Genomic DNA, 21,547 nt, shown 5'->3' on the forward strand with positions numbered 1-21,547 from the left:
ACAGAAAACTTTCAACATGAAAACGCCCTTTTCAAAGACCCGAGTATTCATCCACTGCTGTCACAATTAATCTCTTCTCCTTCTGATCTGGGAGTAAAAATACGTTTTAGGAGGAGAAGGGAGCGTTTTGCTTTTTTTTTTTGGCGATGCTCCCTTTCCTGAGGGAGCCGGTATCAAACCCTGAATCTGGAAGATAAAATGTGTGGAGGCACAGGAAGGAAGACGGCAGCCAGCGGGAAGGAACGGGCTGATAAACAGTGGCTGGGGATTGGCTGTTTAGGCATCTGACATGGCAAACACTGTTCTGCTGTACCGAACAGCACTGTAGGAGCTGGAGAGGTAAACTCTCTCAGTATCTCCCAATGCTCAAGGACTTCAGTGTCCTGGTTCCATGTGCTCTCCTTCCTGTGATTGGTCAGGACTTCATCGATGAAGGTCTTGCTGGTTGTTAGTCCAGCCTCCATAGAAATCAGGAGTGTTTATGGTCAGAGAGATGTTTTTTTTGCACAATGCCTGACTAACTTGCTCTTTTTGCACAACAAACAGTATATTTTTGTGAAGGTTTTTATCTCAGAGTGTTTCTAAAGCAAAGAGAAAAGAGAATTTCCCTACAGGAATCAATATCAAGTATCACATTATTATCACTTTAGTTCTTAAGGTAGAGACTAGTCACAACACAACACCAGTGTATGGCATATACAGTATATGATGCCTGGGTGTCATTAGTCAGTGGTTCTCAACCTGGGGGGTCGGGACCACAAGATAATTTTGGGGGGTCACGAGATGACTTATGGGATAGGAAAAAAGCATATTTCAACTATACAAATTTATTATCAGGTCTATTTTTTCCGATCTTTCTCTAATTTCTGCTTCTTTTCTCTTGTGAAATACTTTTTTTCAGCCTCTTCTGATAATGAATCAAATGAAACTGAAAAGGGAAAATCATTCTTTGGTTGCAAGTAGACATCGCTTCGTTTTAAGGCGTCACGAGCCAAAAAGTCAAACCACGGTCATTAGTGACCACTGTCAAATCGTATGTCGGCACTTTCATCAGAATTATCAATCTGAATCTGAATCACAATTGATCGGAATTCAAATCCGTCATGTTTCTATCGGTTACGACACATCAAGTCATGTCAAGACAAGTCTTTTGTACGGCCCAGTTACAGTCTCACATGGAATTCTCAACGCCCACATTATGAAAAAATAAATTAAAATAACACCTGCCAATCTTAAAGAGTCGCTGAGAACAAGGAAATACTGCAATGAAAACATTAGGAAAAAAATAAATTAAAAAAATGCCAAACATCTACTAGTCCTGTGGTCTCCAACTATGTGCCACCAAGGCCAATAAATATCTATGTATTATATATTATAATTCACGTTTTCACTCCAACCAAACACTACAGCAGCTCATTTCACTATTTCACTACCAACTTTATAGTTGAAAGTGTGTTAATTAGGGCTGAACGAGTTTGAAAAAATATCTAATTGCGATTATTTTGACTGATATTGCAATTGCGATATGATTTGCGATATTAGAGGGAATGATAATTTTTACATCATTATTCTCATTTTCATTGAAAAACGTATTAAAATGATTATGGTGTGATTTTTGCAGGGATCTGTACCAAACAAAGATGTTTTCTTAAGTCTGTAGAATATGATGTGTAGGCCAGGACATCTCTGCAGCACGATAATATTTAATTTAAAATGGTATTTTGACACACATTTCGCCTTTAACAAATACTGCGCCTCCTGCGATTTGAAAATTGCAGTAGGCCATATTGCAATTTCGATAAAATTTCGATTAATTGTTCAGCCCTAGTGTTAATTAGAGAAATCAGTGTGTGTAGTGTTTAGTTGGAATGAATCTTGAGTCTTGATGCCACAACATTGAAGATCACTGTACAAGTACACACAGCAGGGTTCTCCCAAGGATTTAGAGACAGGACGCTCTTGATGCATCAGTGATACTTTGTACAGCAGATCGGCTGTTTGTAAATTTCCCATGGTGCCGTTGGAACCCGACAAGAAAGCACAACACTGCAGAGCGCAGTCGACCCCCCCCGTGTAAAGACGAGATATCGGGCTTCTGAGGTCTTTCAGTGGGGACGCTCTGCTGCTAACATGAGGGAAGTCACAGTGATGAGGACGGGGTCAAAGGTCAAGGTACTCACGGGTTTCTTGAGGAAGAAGACGGACAGGGCTCCGACCAGAGGCATGTCCCCCAGCAGAGGCTCCATCACCACTCTCAGCACCCCGTGAAGCTGGACAGAAAAACAAATAACATGATTACCAAACCAAATCCCTTCATTTTATCCCTGAAATGTCCTTAATTGTCCACTAAAAAAAACATAGCTTTAAAAAAGTAAGGTTATGTGTCATAGGTTTATAAGGGATTTATTCATAGATTGATTCTCAGAGAAACTAGTAATTACGGGATTTTTCATGCCTTTTGGTTTACAGGGTTATTAAGTGGAAATTAATGGAAAAGTTCCTGTCTCCCTGAATTTTTCATTAAATTAGAAAGTAAGGAGTCAAGATCAAGGGGGTGTTTAAGGAGGTTTCGATCGGATCTCCTCCATTAATTAATGGATTTTGCATGAATTAAGGGGTGAATTAATGAAAATGTACGGTTATTTTAAGGGATTACTGGTTCGTAGAGGTGGTGCATCTCATTTCTGTTTTTTAAACTCGTCTTAAAGCCTGTTGTTATTCGTTGGCTTTTCACTGTGTCTGAAATATTCTTTCATGCTCCATTGCTCTTGTTTTTGTGCTTATAACTATTCTCTTATTCTCACTTTTTAGGTTTAATTCGATTCTCTGTCTCCATTTCCCCGTTTTGTAATTTCTCCATTTTGTAAAGCGCTTTACACACTGGCTTTGTGTTCTTTAAAGCGCTATGTAAATAAAGTTGACTTGACATTTGGCTGTCTCCACTGTCAACACACTGTACAATGGTAAGAATGAATACCTTAAATCTCTGAATAAAAATATATAAAAAAACAAAAAGAATGAATACCTTTGTAATGCTATCAGGCATAAGAGGATATGAATGGAGATTTGAGGGATAATTTAGAAGAAGATACCTGTATTTCAGCTAATCCACAACAGAAATATATTTATCAGTAGATATTTCCCTCCCCAAATATTGATATTGGTGCCAAGATCACTGCAGTTAATATTATATATTGTGTTTTCTGTATTGTATTAGAAGGCTTTCATTGTTTCATGCATGATCTGAGGTGCAGAATTTTTCACGATTGATTAACTCCATGTTGGTATAAGGTGGCTACAATATTAACATGTTAAGTTTTATAAGTTTGTCCATCATTTTCTGAGGTCTTGAGCACTTAAAATAGCTGTAGGCGTCTTCTCTAAGTTAGATTAAACATGCAATCCAGAATTTAATTGACCATCTAAACGTTGGCTATATTCACAAAGTGCATGTTCTAACTTGTAGATGCAGAATAAGCTTTAGAAGTGCAGTGAAGTGAAGTTTACTGTTGACAAGATTACAAAAATGTAATCAAACCTTTTTTTCGTGCCGTACTGCAGGTACACATTGGGGTGAACATTTCCTAGGAGAAGTCAAGTTTTTTGACTGAATGTTTCCCCCCTGAGCTTCTCATTATGAAGGCTGCTGTTTTCTCGGCAGGCTGAAGTGACTCAAGCTTCAGAAATGCAGACTGCCCGTCTGCAGCACCAAATTTGGTTGCAGCTCTGAGTAATCAAATACCAACATTTTGCTCATTAAAATGGGCGCAGTGGAAAGATTGAAGATAGCCTTTTGCTTATCTGCCCTGGGAGAGAGAGGATAATTTATAAAATCATCTGGTGCAGTAAACTGTACAGCGGACCACAGAGTTTAGTATACAGTTTAAGCAGGCAGCCCCATTGAGATGATCAATCTCTCTTTCAACTGAGGGTTAGGGTTAGACAGCAGCATCACGACAAAACTGCATGACAAAAGTTGATGTAGCCTGACAGTCAAAAAGAGGAATTCGCTCTGCAAACTTCCCAGGAGAGTGACACGATAAGCTCTCAGTTAGAGGCCACACAAACTTCTTCAGTGTCTCAACGACTTATTTCTTCAACAGATTAGAAAAAGCCGACTCACAGCCCCGCGACTGGAGCTGTAAAATTTAAGCCGTAGAGAAAGGCAAATGTTGACTGTGCTTCGTGCATGAAACCGTCGCTTTCTCTCCCTCTCCCTCTCTCTCACTTGCTCTCTCTCTCTCTCACTTTCTCTCCCTCTCTCTCTGATCTGTGAACAGCAAACATGGCCTGATCCTCTGCCGACAGAGGAGTGGATAACCTCTCCTTTATCAGTCGTGTGTCAACACATTATGTAAAGCTCCCGTCTTCGGTGAGCTTGTGGGTAAATACGACCGGTCATGACCGCTGTGGCGAAAGCGACCGCCGGTAAAGACAACATCTGGGTCAAAGTGTCATTCTTTTTCATCTCCTATATTCTCAGTTGAGATGCATTTGTTTTCTCCTCCCCTCAGAGGCAGGTGGGCGGGGTTTGCCAGGTTTTATTGTGCTCCGTTAGCTTAACTGACGCAGTTCAATTTATTTTTATTATGCCATTAGTTTGATTGAATCCGTTCAGCTGAATTAAATATGAGGTACGCTTGATTTCTCCTACTCTTAAAAGACAGATGGCCGGAGTTTGCCATATTTAATCTCTTCTGACAGTTGAATCTGTTACTTAAAATGTAGATTAAGGTTTTGAAGAAATCAAACAATAACTAAATTACAGAGCAGAAGTAGTGTTGGTATATCAATCATCAAGACAGTAAACAGGAACCTCATGCATCAGAAGTCATGCCTTGTCACTTCCTAGAGTGCAATTTTTTATTCTACTTCACCTTTGCCAAGAAAGCAGCAGACAGACATCAAAAATGACAAAGTTCATACAACATTGTACATAAAATGTGCTGTAAATCTACACAACTGTCATACCTGTATACTTTTGATCCCAGCTCTGCAGTAGTATTTCTTGATGTCCACATCAATCTCTGTATTCCCCACAAAACTGGAAGAAACGGCAAAAGCAGCGTCTGAATATACTGATGTGAAAATGAACATCACAGTTTGATAGCAAGGAAATAAGGAATAGATATACGTTTACAGTTATATGTTTTGCAATATGGCTGAAGCCAGAGGTGTGGCCAGATCAACGAGTCCCAAGTCAGTCTCAAGTCTTGAGGCACAAGTCTCAAGTCAAGTCCCAAGTCTAAATGTAGATTACCAACTCAAGTCCAAGTCAAGTCCATGTCATTAATGTCAAGTCTCAAGTCTAAATGTAGAACAGCAAGTCAAGTCAGAACAAATCAAGAGTCCAGTATCAATTTAATATCTTAAAGAAAACTAAATATCTAGGACTTTTCAATGCAATATGGTTTTAATAGGATAAAAACTTGGTAAGAGCATCATGAGTTCGATTTCTATAATCAGTTTCAACTTCAATCAATTCAATCATTCCATACAAATTCAGAAAACAGAATTTAAATTCAGTCGTCCGCTGGAACAAATCTCATCACTTTCAATCTGAGTCATTTACACAAACACAAGATCTCAAGTCAAGACTTTAGAAACCTTTTCAAGTCAAAGTCAAGTCCCAAGTCACCAGAACCCAAGTCAAGTCAAGTCTCAAGTCTTCTCTTCATGCATCAAGTCAAGTCTCAAGCAAATAAAACTGTGACTCGAGTCCAAGTCATGTGACCCGAGTCCCTAGCTGTGGCTGACGCTCTCATCCAGAGCAACATGGGAACACAACAGTAGAAAAAGCTTAAATTCTTCGATGGTCAACATTACAAGAAAGCAATGGTAAGGAGTGTAAAGGTTTGAGAATATGGAGAATATGGAGGTTTGAGAATATTAAGAGGTTTTATTGTTACCTGATCTGCAGGTCCATGATGATCTGCCTCTTGTCCACATTCTCTGTGTAAACCTTCACCCCATTCACTCTCAGAGGCTGCAGAAACACAGAGGGGACAATGACAGAGTAAGTGAACAAATGCTTTTCGAATCTGACCTGTCTCACGCTTTAAAAACTTGAATATCCGCTGTTTATTACCTACATGCAAATTCCCCATATAAGCTTAATTCCCTTGCAAAGCATTGCTCTGAAATGTAGGCCAAATCTGGCACAGTATGCAGCCGTCAATGGGATAAGTTAGCAAAGACAAGAAAAAAAAAAGACTAACAAGATCACAGAGAAGGAATGCTTTTCAAATCCGGCTGAAAAACTTGATGAACTTTACTGCCTCCGTTCCCCTGGAAAGCATGTTTTGAAATGCAGACCGAGTAAAAAATTCAGTGTGTGGGTGTCATGGAAGTAAGTTCGAAGGCATCGAAGTAAGAGGACAAGATAAAAATAGCAAGGCACTGATAAAAGATCCAAACACCTACACTTTGACTGAGGCTGTGTGCACAGTCTCAGGATTACAAGCTGCATTATTACAGCTTGTAGCATTTGTTAAACAAAACTCGACCTGAGGAAAACCCAACAACGCCCATGGTAACTGCTCAAAGTTAGCCAGACACAAGCGCTAACACAAACACAACAACATCTACCATGCTGTGACATTATTGTTATTCATACTCACTGCTGTCACTGCTCACTTACTTTATTCACTGTTTAGTTTAGGGGTTTTTAATGTATTATGTATTGTATGTTACTTTCCTGACTTTTAAGCACTTTGCAACTTTTGAAAAGCAGTGGTGGTAGTAGTAATAGCATTAGTAGGAGAAGTAGTACCAGTAGTAATACTAGCAGTAGTGGTAGTATTAGCAGCAGCAGTAGTAGTAGCATCAGTAGCAGTAGTTCTATTAGTTGTACTGACAGTAATAATAGCATTAATAGCAGTAGTAGTAGTAGTAGTGCAGTAGTTACAGTAGCAGTAGTAGTAGTAGTAGTAGTAGTAGTAGTAGTGCAGTAGTTACAGTAGTAGTAGTAGTAGCAGCAGTAGTAGTAGTAGTAGTAGTATTAGTAGTAGTAGTAGTGCAGTAGTTACAGTAGCAGTAGTAGTAGTAGTATTAGTAGTAGTAGTAGTAGTAGTAGTAGTAGTAGTGCAGTAGTTACAGTAGTAGTAGTAGTAGTAGTAGTGCAGTAGTTACAGTAGTAGTAGTAGTAGCAGTAGTAGTAGTAGTAGTAGTAGTGCAGTAGTTACAGTAGCAGTAGTAGTAGTAGTAGTAGTATTAGTAGTAGTAGTAGTAGTGCAGTAGTTACAGTAGTAGTAGTATTAGTAGTAGTAGTAGTGCAGTAGTTACAGTAGCAGTAGTAGTAGTAGTAGCAGCAGTAGTAGTAGTAGTAGTAGTAGTGCAGTAGTTACAGTAGTAGCAGTAGCAGTAGTAGTAGTAGTAGTAGTAGTAGCAGCAGTAGTAGTAGTAGTAGTAGTAGTGCAGTAGTTACAGTAGTAGCAGTAGCAGTAGTAGCAGTAGTAGTAGTAGTAGTAGTAGTAGTAGTAGTAGTAGTAGTGCAGTAGTTACAGCAGTAGCAGTAGTAGTAGTAGTAGTAGTAGTGCAGTAGTTACAGCAGTAGCAGTAGTAGTAGTAGTAGTAGTAGTAGTTACAGTAGTAGCACTAGTAGTAGTCATGCATTCATGTAATGATGTATCTCTTCGCTCCATTGTTTCTTGTTTTTGCTGATCCTCTTCTTGTCTTGTGTAACCTTGTTTGTCTTGTTTGTCTGGACTGTGAATCACTTTGCTTTAGAAAGCTGCTACACAAATTAAATGAGTATCACCATAGCAGCTGCAGCAGTACTATCCCCCTCACCTTGTCGCCCATGTCGATCTTGGTGAAGCAGAAGGAGCTGAGGTGAGCGTTGGCGCCCTTCACCGCCGGCTCGATGGTCTCTCTGAACAACTTGTCCACAAACTGACAGATGAACGGCCACATCTGCTTCACCGTCTGAGGCAAGAGAGAGAGAGAGAGAGAGACGGGTTTAGGAAACTAAAGCACAAAACCCCTAGGACCTGTTTCAGATGACTTGTCACACAATCTTGGGAAAATCCTTAGCATATATACAGTATACAGTACACACACGTAGCCATTGTAGAAGACCCAGTTCTCACTGCATGCTTGGTGAACCACTGATACACTTTGGCTCCATCCCCAAGAGGAATTGTTTTGCTCTGTTTTTAGTTGTGGGAAGATTCAGGAAATGGTTTGGTAAATAATTGGTTGAGACACAAGAGATTTATGTTGCGATGCTACTACACTAATTTGATGCTAGTGTAAAATACTGCAGAAAGAACTGCCTGCAGGAATAATGCAGGACAGACACACCATGGATGCATGAAAATGGGCTTCTACAACGGCTTCCACTGTATACAGTACTAATGGACGATAGATGCAGCATAAATGCATGAAGGGAGACTTAGGACTACCACAGTGTGTGTGTGTGTGTGTGTGTGTGTGTGTGTGTGTATAGATATATAGGGGAAAAAAAGAAGTGTACTTGTCACATAATCAGCATACACATGCCTAACTGTACCTAGAGGACAAAGGATTTCAAAATGGGTCATCTTTAAGCCAAATTTTCAGTGGCATGGAGAGGTATATAATCTAATAAAAGGAGTCCTTAATCAAGTAAGTTTAAAATCCTATAGTGTCCAGCAGCCTGAGAAAATCAATTGCTCACATTTTCTTCAGACAAGGGGAGGCGATGGAGACTTAGGGATACAGGGACGATCACTACATGAACACAGAAGATGGCGGGATTCAACTCTACGCTGCCAAAGGGACAAAACACCACATAGGTGATGAACGACCCACCTAGTCAGCCGTAGACTTTGTTTTCATTGCATATGCAAAGAAGACACACAGTCAGGGACTTGATCAAAACGACACACAACAGTTGTGTCATGGTGGCTCAGTTTATCATGCATCAGTGTATATGGTGATTTTAGCTTCTACAATTAATTATTCCATAATTCAGCCAGATGGAAACATGTAACTTAATCATCATTCCACCTATAGGCATACCACCTGCAGTTGAACATAGTCAAGATGTTGATAAGAGACATAAAAGATACAGTAACGTTATGTTCCTTATATTGCAGACTAATAATCAATAACAATAGCAAGCAAAATAATGGGGATCATTATTTTAGCCATAACCAACATGTACTTGCAACAATTCAAGGGTTTTACTTCATGTTACATGGCCTCCTCTCCCTCTACAGACTGCTCAGTCACCCAGAAAAGCCTTTAAACGCTCTTTCAAGACAGAGAAAGGAAACGTAGGAATGAGCGTGAGTCAGGCAGGAATGTCCTCACTGCTGATCATCACCTGCCATAATCTTTTCGACACACTGGGGCGCGGTCGCTCATGTGTCAAGACTTAAGTGACACGAGCGTATAGACTGATTTACATAATGTACGGCTGAGCACTGCGGTCCTGTGTAGCTCAATGGGCAGAGCAAGGCACTAACACTGCCAGGGTTAGGGGTTCGATTCCCTGTATAGCACAATGGGCAAAGTATCGAAATAACATCTGCTTTGTTTTCATCCGAATGTCATGCAAATTTTACGCAAACGTTTACGCAAATTTCACAAAAATGATTAGGGGAATTAGAGGTGTTTACATCGGCTGGGTTGAAGCAAATATACTGGCTTCCTGAAAGTTAAAAAAAAGTGAAAACACAACAGAAAAATGGAAATAGTCTTTCAAGAACTGGGCAAGCTGTTATTGTTCTTCAGTGTCAGCTATATTATATTCATGCTTTCATCTGAAAATGACAAAGAAATGCACTTGGTGATATTCTAATACCACCAACTAACAGGCATATAACAGACAGCAGTTTTAGGTGGACAGATATTTTACAGAAAACATTTCAGGATGTGCAACTGTTGTGCAATGAACCATTTGTCAGGCCGATCGTGCCAAGCCCATGCCATTATTTATTCAGCAAATGCATTCCCATCACTATTTATGACAGTTTCTTTACTGACAAAATATTTTTTCTGCTTCAAGCGAGCGTAAAAACCCCCCAAAAAATAGTTGTATGGAAACTCAAGTTTAAAAACGTAAGAACGTGTGGTATTGTATTGCTATTGTAAAGAACTCCAGATAAAAATGTGCACTAAATAGCATATATTATATCATGTTATGTTATAAACACGACTAAATTAAATATTCTCCTGGTATGAATATAGAAGAGAGAGTAGAGTCACATTTTCATAAGAGAGAGGAGTAAGCTAGCTAATGAGAGCAGAGATCCAACAGAAACATCTGGTGAAGAGCTGATATTATTTAGTATACCATGCTGAATACTGGAATAATAAAACTGCTTTGTCATTTGATTTTTTGCCTTGAGAATGAGCCTTTTTTAGCTTTCGTAGCTGAAATGTTTTTCGATAGCGGTTGCACGCTCGTAGCACCGCTCTCCATCCTCCAACAGTGGGCAGTTGGAAATGCCAGCAGGTGGGTTAATCAATGGTATTGATCAACAACCCCCCCACTTATTGCCCCTTTAAATCAGATCCTGTGTACTGGTAAATAACCATCGCAGAAGAATACATCATGTTGTTTGAGACTTCCATTTAGATAATGGAAAAGCCATCTTCTTTCTATCAACAGCTTCTTCTACATCCCAACCTCTTACTGGAAGTCTAGCCGAACATTTACAGGAAGGACTGCACCTCCCAGCTCCTGATCGCTCTCGCTCTCCCTCTTTCTCTCCCTCTCTCTCCCTCTTTCTCTCTCTCTCTCTCTCTCTCCCTCTTTCTCTCTCTCTCTCTCTCTAGGGAGGTGGTACAGTAGATCAGGCTCCAGATCCACATCCTATTTATATACCTGTCTGCCTCCGATAGCTAACTGGCTACCTATGGCTGATGTGGAGCAGACCAGGAGTGGGGGGTGTGTGTGTGTGTGTGTGTGTGTGTGTGTGTGTGTCTGTGTGTGTGCATGCGGGAGGGTTGCAATACCTTGTTCAGCCACTCCACTCTCTCCACGTCTGGAAAATGGACCTGGAATGAGAGACAGAGGGGAAAGAGTTAATCATATGTTTTACAATTTTACAGGATTCCCCCGATGTTAAATTCCATGACTTTTCAATGAATTTCCATACTCTTAAAAGTTGTATTTCTCCCTGGTTTGCAAGTATATTCCTGTAAAGTGACCCATTTGTAAAATTCCCCAATATTCCCTGACTTCCACAGAGAATATATCACATTCCCTGACTTGCCCTGTCTGGAATACACAAGACTTCCATGACCAGTGAGATACCTGTTTACAGTATATTTTAGATTTTTTGGCTACTGTATATTTCAGAGTGACTTGCAATGAAAGCAAAAGTCAAATAAGCTTGAACTGCCAACAGCACAAGCAGCCAACAGTAAGGAGGTGAAGAGTCGGAGCCACAGCAACCAGACAAAATACAAAAACAGTCTGTCCCTGGAATGATTGTGTACTTTTCCAAATGAACAACTACAATATATTCTAGGGAGGAAAAACAAAGTGTACAACATTTGCAGCAAAATGTGTATTAACCTGTCACAATGTCAGACAGGAGGGAAATTATCAATGGGGGAAAAAAATTAGGAATGCAGAGATACATTTGGCCATTGATTAATTGGTTATTTCTGAACGCGTTTATATTTGAAATGATGAAAAATATACTCTTCACTCTCTTTTAGTGAAGAGTGCATTTAGTTAATGAGCATACTGCAGCTACATGCTTTCTTTCCGCAGGGTGTTGCGGTGTGTTTATGTGTGCGCCAGACTTCTGTGTACAGACTAATTACTGCAGATAAACACACCGCTGGTCCTTTGTTGTGACTAACTATTGTGTATCTTCCCGGCTCTTTTCTAACCATCCAATGCCCGTTCCCTCTGGCGGTGCAGCCAGCACCAAGCTAACAATACCCAAAGTCCCTGGCACAGGCTTTAAAACCCCACACAAACACACACACACACACACACACGCACACACGCACACACACACGCTGTTTTCCCACCCAAACAAAAACCTGGAGATTACAAAGGCCTTTACAAAGACTGTTGCGTCGTATAACAGCAGAATGATACTTTCTTGTTTTACCGTCTGGGGGTCAAATATTCATGAATTGTTTTTTTGGTTAATCATGTGTTTGTTTTTATATTTTGCTACTACCCAAACCACTCTAAATGTAGATGGCACACGTATGAGAATGGCAGCAAAAATAATGAAATGAGGAGTTTTATTCAGATCGGGAAACAAAAAAGCAACATTGGCCGAAGTTGTTCATTCAGTATTTCAGAAATCTAGAGGATCCAGTCTGTGAAAGTGTTATTTTGTCACCCAAGGACTTCAGCTACCCGCTATCCTTTAAAAAGCTTCGTGTTGCCGATCACTCTGTAAGAGCGAGTGTCACTTCTTTGTCACACGGATTGTGGATTTCTAATTTTTTGGGAACGAAGCTCCTCCTGGAACGCTGCGGCTCGCCCGGCCCGCTCGCTCTCTCGCCCGCCCGCCGCCTGTATCGGTGAAGCGCTGCCTAACGGAGGGGGGTTGAGTCTAAGCCCCAGTGGGGAGCGGTCTGACAGGAAGTCGCTGCAGCAGCATCACAGCAGCTGTGGACGGCCGGGAGTCGACTGTGACAGATCTGTTACATAACCGACCGCCACACCGGCAGGATCCTGCAGAGAGACGAGGGCCGGACGCTTGTATGCATGTGAATGGGACACATGAACACAGAACATGTATTTTAAAGACTAGGGCTGGGCGATATGGTTGGAATCAATATCACAATAATCACATAGATTTTTTTTTATATCGATATATATCACGATTTGGCTCACATACGCAAAATTACATGTTAAATAAAAAGTGAATCCCATTGAAACGAATGGTAATGTTAGGTGTGATGTCAAACAAAACTGAAATTTTCAAAGAATATTCCAATAATAATGCCTCATTTTTTAAATAAAATGTATGCATTATCAATTTAGACAGCAGAATTGTGTGTCACAATAATAAATAATATATATCCCAAAATCACCATATGATATGATTCCACTGAAAGATGATAAACGATAATACTGAATTATCGCCCAGCCTTAGTTTACACCATCCTGTCCAAGCCCGTCTTATACGATTATCTTAGCCCAAAATTATCTCGATGTACGAAATTGTAATACAGCATACTTTGTATATAGTACCTTGAAATATACTTTACAGTTTGATTTAGTATAATTCTTAAATGTACACTTTTTAAATGCTTGTTTGCAAAAATATTCCTTGTATTATTTCATCAAGTGTGTTTACGTATTCCAGCTGGGTCAAGTATACTAAACACACCTAAAGTTCAACTTCTGTACTACTTTGTACAACTAAAGTACAGCAAGTACAAAATGATTTTAGTACATTATTTTAAGTATACTAATTAGTCTGACACTGCAAGTAAACTTTAGTATACTTGCATGCGCTCCAAGTGGGAAATAGAGACGTAACATACACATGCAGTATATTCTACACAAACAAGCAAGCTCTATCTCTTTCATACACTCCAAAACATTGTGCGCATGTGGCACCATGCGCATAACGAGACACATGAAGCGCCCATCAATAGCAAAATATAGATATAGATAGATATAGATATAGTCTTTATTGTCCCACAAAATGTTCCACGTGCACGCTGCATACACACACTGCACACAAACACACACACACACACTCTGGTGACGATGTCTGCGTGACGTTATGGTGTTTTTTCACGGGTTAACATTAAAATCACTGTTTGTATGGCAGTTATGACGAATCATGTTTCTGTCTTGAATGAATTTAAAGTGTATGCGTTTGTGTAAAGGAATTGTTTTTTTTAGCTCCGACTGTGAAGAGAATGAAGGTTTTCTCACCTCCGCTCCATTCTACTGTTGTTTCTTACTCTTTTCATTTTCATGTGCTAATTTCATTTTTAACCGCTTTCCTTCCGAATGTACGTCCCATTTTTATCTTCTACTTCTATGTATTTTACCATTCTTTTTTTGATGCCTTCCTGTGAAATGCTTTGTAAACTCTGCTTTTAGATAAGTGCTATATAAATAAAGTTTATTATTACACACACACACACACACACACGTCACACCACTCCCAAGGTCGGCGCTAACAGTCTCAAATTACAGAGGCACGGGAAGTCAATTACACCAGCAGGCGGGCCCGATCCACAGAAAACATTCAGCACAGATCAGCATCTCTCTCATGATGTAATGGGAACCCATATATGAAGCTCCATAAATAGCTACGCAGCAGTGGAGGGGAGTCACACCAATTATTATCATTATGTCCCACTGTAAGAAACCTATGATGAAAGGAAAGCGACTGAAGCGGCGCTCGCAGTCTGGAGGACGGGGAAGTCAAGCTGAGGAACTGGACTGAAGTACGCAGTCGAAATACAAACTGTTGGCTGCGTATGTTTACACAGGCAGGGTTCATCAAGGTAAATCTAACACTTTAAGACCTTTTTAAAGCCAGTTAGAATGAGATGTAAAAACCAATTTGGCCACTGAAATGAGCGTGAAAATGAAAATAAAAAACACTTTGGTCCTATCAGAGTATGGATCCACATAACTGGGCTGGTTCCTCACTAGGAAAACACAACAGTTTTTAGATTTAGTAAAGGGGCACTGAAGTGACGAAAAAAGGTGGGAGACAGGACTTTGACAAAGCAGATTCAGCCAATATATAAAAAACAAGTCTCTCACTTTTTTTCACCCATTTGCAATTATTGGTAAACATTATTTTCTTCGTTCCATCGGTATAAGTTTCCTCCCACTGGATTTCGTCGTTACACTTGTTCAAACTGAAAGGTTTAATAAACATAAAGAAAGAGATTCACTTAAAAACAATTCAGCAGCATGACTAGTTTTTTTTTTATATATATATATAGTCAGAATCTGCTTTGTCGGCGTTCCTTTATGTGCTAAAAGTGATTTTCAGACTGTTCCTCCATACAATGGCAGTGAATGGAGAGAGAAAAAAAACACAATTCTCCAGTCTCCTCTACCAGAGCAACAGATCACAGAATCACTGATTTGGGGGTTTTATCATGGAGGAAGAGACACAACCCAAGACACTACCAAAGTTCAACATCATTGTAAGTAATAGCAATAATTATGGACTAGTAGGAACAACATCAACAGGTCTCTGGCACAGCTTTTCGCGATACTGAGAAGAATTTATTGAAATATGATGTTTCCATTCAGCTTTTCTAATCCGATACATCAGAATTCGCCTTCTTGGATGGAAACCCAGATATTGATACACTCAAAATCCCACACTGGGCCCTCGCCCATGCACATGCACATCTCACTAGGCATATAAAACTGGCTGAGTTTGCATTTTGCAGATTGCGTTTGGTGATACCTGGCTGTGTTTCTTAGCAAGGCAGTGCGCTGTCTCAAAAGGAGGAAAGAATGATTCATCTGTCCAGTAAACAGTAGCAGAATTTTCTCTCCTTTTAGGGTAAACAACGGCCTTTCCATTTTTCAGAGCGAGGAAGGGACGGAGAGAAAACGGAGAGAGGAAAACCGGAAATGTAATATTCATCCTCGTATAAAGACACAGAGCGCGTGAAACAGAAAGGACAAAGACTCTCAGAGATCGGAACAAAAGTGCAAGGAAGACTCTCACAGATACAAACACAAAAGACTAGGCGAGACTGAGAGACAGAGACAAAAAACCACAAGCATGAACTTTGAACACAACAGTGAGCAAGACTCTCAAAGACGGGAACATAACCGTGAGGGAGACTCCCAGAGATAGAAACTACAGTGTGATTAAGACTCAGAGATAGAGACAAAAGATCTAATGAGACTCGGCGATGTAAACAAAACAGTAAATGAGACTCAGAGACAGAGACAAAAGTGCAATTAACACTTAGATATATGAACCGAATACTGAGTGAAACTGGCGAACAAAACGGCAACAAGACCCGGAGATAGAGACAAAAGTGCAACTGGAGACTCAAATATGAGCAGAAGAGGAAACAAGCCTGACCGAGAGATACAAGAGAAGGAGAGACTTAGAAATAAGTACAAAACAGTGTGCAATAATTAGAGGTGTGAACAAAACGGCGAGTGAGACTGCATGAACTACATTTATGATTTTTTGATTTTTTTTCCATTCTTCACTCCATGATGTAAAATGCTCTGTAGATGAAGCCTGCATTGTAAACCGGTGTAACAAAAGAGGGAAACTGATTCATTTCCCCAACAAACAGGGAACATTTCTCTCCTTTTCAGGGTGAACAATGGCTCGTCCGGAAGATGGTTTGGCATTTTTCAGAGTGAGGGAGGGATAGAGAGAGAAAGAGAGGGGAAAAGAGAGAGAAAGAGGAAGAGAGATAATCCAAATGGCATACTCACTTTACCCACCGGCCTTTCCTCTAACAGCCAAGCCAGGTTTCTATGTATGGAGCTCAGACTAGTTTAATAGCACAAGGTAAAGTATAAAGGTAAAGTATAGTATAGTATAGTATAGTATTGTAAGGTATAGTATAGTATAGTACAGTATAGTATTAAGGTATAGGATCTGAAGTAACTACACAATGTCTAGTTGCATCAGATCCTGTATCAGATTGGTAAATGTTAAAAGTGCAACAAGTCAGATGACTTAGACTCGAGTCAAAATTTTAATAGCTTGAGACTTGACTTGATGCATGAAGAGAAGACTTGAGACTTGACTTGACTTGGGTTCTGGTGACTTGGGACTTGACTCTGACTTGTACTTTGATGACTTGAAAAGGTTTCTAAAGTCTTGACTTGAGATCTTGTGTTTGTGTAAATGACTTAGATTGAAAGTGATGAGATTTGTTCCAGCGGACGACTGAATTTAAATTCTGTTTTCTGAATTTGTATGGAATGATTGAATTTATTGAAGTTGAAACTGATTATAGAAATCAAACTCATGATGCTCTTACCACGTTTTTATCCTATTAAAACCATATTGCATTGAAAAGTCCTAGATATTTAGTTTTCTTTAAGATATTAAATTGATACTGGACTCTTGATTTGTTCTGACTTGACGTTCTACATTTAGACTTGACATTAATGACATGGACTTGACTTGGCAATCTACATTTAGACTTTGACTGAGATTTGAGACTTGTGCCTCAAGACTTGAGACTGACTTGGGACTTGGCCACAACTCGGATTACCATACATAAATGAGACTATGATCGAGATGATTGGTCTCCTCTATCTCACACCAGTGGTATTGTTAGTTCTAGTGTTTCTCCACATTAAGACCACATTTCCCATCAGCATCTTATGGTTATGTGTGTGTGTGTGTGTGTGTGTGTGTGTGTGTAGAGTCAGTGAGGTGGGAGTCAGTCAAACCATGCAACAGCTGTTTGAATCCTGACTAGGGATCCTGACCTCCCCTTCAGCCCCACCTCCAAACCAAGGCATGCCACGTGAGTGTGTGTGTGTGTATGGGAAAGAAGGGTAATTAATGCTAGAGATGAATGAAAGTAATGCTAGGGTTGACTTTTAAACTGTGCAATCTGTCAAGGAGAGTCTTTTGTATTGATGTCCAGCCGCTGTCAACAGCAGTGCATGAGGTCGGCAGAAAGTGACTCTTCCTTCCAACCTGACAGCAAAAAAACAACGAAAACAAAAAAACTGCTCATTCAGCGTTTTTGTGGAAGACTAGAGGAGGCGGGAGAGGAGATAACGGTGGGTGTTGAAAGGTGTAGGAAAAGGAAACCTGCAGTAAGTGACAAGACAGTTGTTCCATGCCTCAGTCTATATTTAGGTTTGTAGAGAGAGAGAGAGAGAGAGAGAGAGAGAGAGAGAGAGAGAGAGAGAGAGAGAGAGAGAGAGAGAGAGAGAGAGAGAGAGAGAGAGATAATCAACCTAGGAAATTTGAGTGTCCCATTGTGCTGAGGGTCTGATGACAGTACAGAGGCAGCATTTGGACAGTGGATAGCTGTCGATACAACAGCTGAGATGATGTCTCTAGTCGTCCACAGCTGCTGCCTGCATCGTTTTGTGAAATTGGTTTGTGAAGACAGAACTCAGAATTCTGACTTTTTCCTCAGAATTCTGACTTTAATCTCAGAATTCTCACTTTAATCTCAGAATTCTGACTCTAATCTCAGAATTCTGACTTTAATCTCAGAATTCTGACTCTAATCTCAGAATTCTGACTTCAAACTCATAATTCTGACTCTAATCTCAGAATTCTGACTTTAATCTCAGAATTCTGACTCTAATCTCAGAATTCTGACTTTTTCCTCAGAATTCTGACTTCAAACTCAGAATTCTGACTCTAATCTCAGAATTCTGACTTTAATCTCAGAATTCTGACTCTAATCTCAGAATTCTGTCTTTAATCTCACATCTGGCCCTAATCCTCTTCCGTAAATTTCCAAAGCTGTTTTAATATGATTTTTTTACCGTGCCGTAATATATTATTATGAAAATATTGTGCTTGTTTGGGTTCACGTTAACCTCGGCCTCCTCCTGTCCATCAAACGCTTGCTGGGAAAGGCCAAGTCTTGCATGCATATTATGAGTTAATGTCAAGACCGTAACAGCAGTACCTGAATCTATAGCACCATTTATAAAAGGTATCATTTATTAGGGATGGGACGATATATCGAAACTCAATACATTGCAATACAAAAATGTGACAATACTGATATTAGCGATATTGGCTACATTTGAGCTACAAGTTGAATAAATTGAAGTGAAAGTGAGTATTTTGCAGCAGCAGAGCCCAGTCACCTGTCAGTGCCAGGTCCTTGTTTAGTTAGTGAGAGTGCTGACTTGACTTACTGCCTCAGCGGTGTGTACATTATAGGTGTGTTGGTGTTGAACACTTGTGACTTACTGTTCAATGTTTAGGCTATCTGCAGGTTTCAGAAGGCCAAATGTAAGACTTTTTAAGATCTTTTCAACAATACCTGGAATGACTTTAAGACCAATTTAACAACTGAAATAAAGAAACAAAAAGCTGGCAAAAGCAGACTATTACTGATAGAACATATCTGATGAAAGTTCTGAAACTGTTCAGTAAATGAGCAGTGAAAGAAAAAGGACACTAAGAAATTAAATGTTTAGGGACATTAATTCCAACTATGTTGACTAAAGAAGATGCAATGAAAACGAAACGTTTGGTATATTGTATTAACTCTGCTCTTTTAATTATTCATATTTGCCTATTTGAGTGGACAAACTTAATGTGAGCAACTTGTAAAACAACATAAGAAAATAAAACCAACACTACTGCAGGTCCCACTCACACCATCTAATTTCATATCTGCATCAAAATGAAACCACATTAAAAAATAAACCCGTCCTTACATGGTGAAAAATAACTCTTCTTATAACTGTATTTAAGGCATTTTAATACTTTTTAAGGCCTTAAATGCAGATTCTTTAAGACATGTTTAGACTTTGTGGATCCTGCAGATACCATGATGTGTCTCTGACTTGCTCTGTGTGTATCTATGTGTGTGTGTGTTGTTAGATTCCTCACACACTTGCCACACTCACATTACCCAGTGAGTAATGTGTGTGTGTGTGTGTGTGTGTGTGTGTGTTGACTAGACAGAGCGTCTCACCAGCTACCAGCAGAGCCGTCACCACCTTGTTGAGGCAAGGTGGGACAGCTTGTCACAGGGCGCGCATGTTTTTAAGCCCGGGGTGTCCCCAGTGGGCGGACGGCTGGTGGTTTCAGAGTGGAAGGCGAGTCTAGTCGGCCTCGAGTCACTTCACATCAGCATCAGAGTAACACTTGCCAGTTGCCTAACCCATGCCGGTAACAACAATGCAGAATACATTTGCTCTGCCCAAACACTTCAGTTTTTACCCGACACTGCTGTGCTCTTTTCTTCCTAAGTGTGTTTTCTTTGGTTTTTAATCATCATTTACTTGTAGCAGTTGTATAGCAGCTATATAGCACTTTTCAAAACAGTTACAAAGTGCTTTAAAAAGGAAAAAATCAACAGTAAAAGCAACAAAAAGCAAGGTAAGAAAGTTTTACCCGGTGATTTGGTAGAGGTTGGAGATTTACCTTGAAGATTTACAACTAAAACACATGTGATTGTGATTATTATAGGTTGGGCCAGGCTCAGATCTGATGTTGGGACGCTGGTAAAAGCAGAGCGGAGCAGCACAAGGCCCTTCTGTTCCTCCACATTGTTTCCATTCTCTGCTATGGAGGAGTGCCCCGCCCTTTGGCACATCAAAAAGAGGGGGAAGGCCCCACCCATGCCATGTCATACCAGTCAGAGAGAGAGAGAGAGAGAGAGAGAGGGAAGAAACAGAAAGAGAGACAGAGAGAGGAAGAGAAATTTGCCAACAGTTATACTGTGGTCGTAGTAGCTTGCCACATTTGTCCTTTAGATAGCTGATGATTGAGAGTCAAAACATTCACAGTCCTGTTGTTGTAACCTTTAGTTATCGAGGGAAGGGTTTTGCTGAGTTATGCCTGCTCTATTCCAGCACCGCCCTGTTTCACATTCACACACTTACACACATTCACGCCCAGTACAACCACAGCACTCTAAAAAACCTTTAAAAGACTTGGAAACACACTCAATAGGGAACTGTGGCTGTCTCTAAATTGTTTGTTCTTAAAACCCCCAATCCAAATTTTATTGCACTTAATTTGTATTTGACATGATATAGTTTTATGTTTCTATTTTCGAGGGCTTGGAGCCAAAGTAAGTTCGATTTGGGGCGAATATGAGTATTATATATCAATTGAAAGGTCTCAGTGAGATCTTTTCAGTGCCAAAAGGACACTGAAATCATGACCCATAAGTTTTAATTAAACAAAAACTGAAAGCCGTAACAGTAAAAGTAGGGTTTTGTTTGCTGTCAAAAGGGCGTAACTGCACTTACGCCCTTTTGACACCAAGCAAAACCCCACTTTTGACACTGAACAACTCAAAACTCAAAATGCATGCTGACGTAAATAATGCTAGCATGGCAGCATGATTACATAATTTTTAGTATCCTATTCATATCCTAATTAATATTCTAGGTCAATATTAGATGAATGTAAATATGTTAATATTCCCATGAAATAGTTAGGTCTATAGGTTCAAAATGTTATTTTATAATGTTAGGAGTGTGAACTGGTCAAGATGAGCTCTGGTAGTAAGACTGCTGGTAGCTGAAGTTCTCCCTCAGTGTTATGAGGAGTTTTACAGGTCTTTGAATGTCCCAGGACACATCAATAAGTGATGTGTCCTGGGACACATACAAAAATGTATTATACTGGCAAAAGAAAAAAAAAGTAGTAGTTTAGAATCAAAAGTAGTTTCTTATGTCTATAGAGGTTTATTAAAAAGGTTTATTGAACGTTTTTAACAGAAAAAAAGTATCAATCAATTTGATATGTTCCATGTAGCTACAGTTTTAAAGGCCTTGGTGAAAGTTGCTGAGCATTACTTCAAGATAAAGATATTCATTCTGATCTTGTTTTATATTTCAGTGTTGATTGAAGTGTAATTGCTAGATTTGTATTAAAATGAATGTGTTTTACAATTGTTTACTTACATACGGCCATATTCTGCATGGCTGTATTGGGAC

At 39.8% G+C, this 21,547-nt stretch overlaps 1 protein-coding gene across 1 annotated transcript in view; it reads right to left on the reverse strand.

The window, feature by feature from the left end:
• Positions 1-21,547, reverse strand: part of esyt2a (extended synaptotagmin-like protein 2a) — a 76,761-nt gene that overhangs the window by 44,549 nt on the left and 10,665 nt on the right. Inside the window, 5 exon segments of the mRNA XM_078287532.1 lie at positions 2,181-2,270; positions 4,972-5,044; positions 5,910-5,986; positions 7,792-7,926; positions 10,948-10,989. Of these exon segments, the coding sequence (XP_078143658.1) occupies positions 2,181-2,270; positions 4,972-5,044; positions 5,910-5,986; positions 7,792-7,926; positions 10,948-10,989 (417 nt within the window).

This window comes from Centroberyx gerrardi, chromosome 13 (genome assembly GCF_048128805.1).
Source record: "Centroberyx gerrardi isolate f3 chromosome 13, fCenGer3.hap1.cur.20231027, whole genome shotgun sequence".
Taxonomy (NCBI): domain Eukaryota; kingdom Metazoa; phylum Chordata; class Actinopteri; order Beryciformes; family Berycidae; genus Centroberyx; species Centroberyx gerrardi.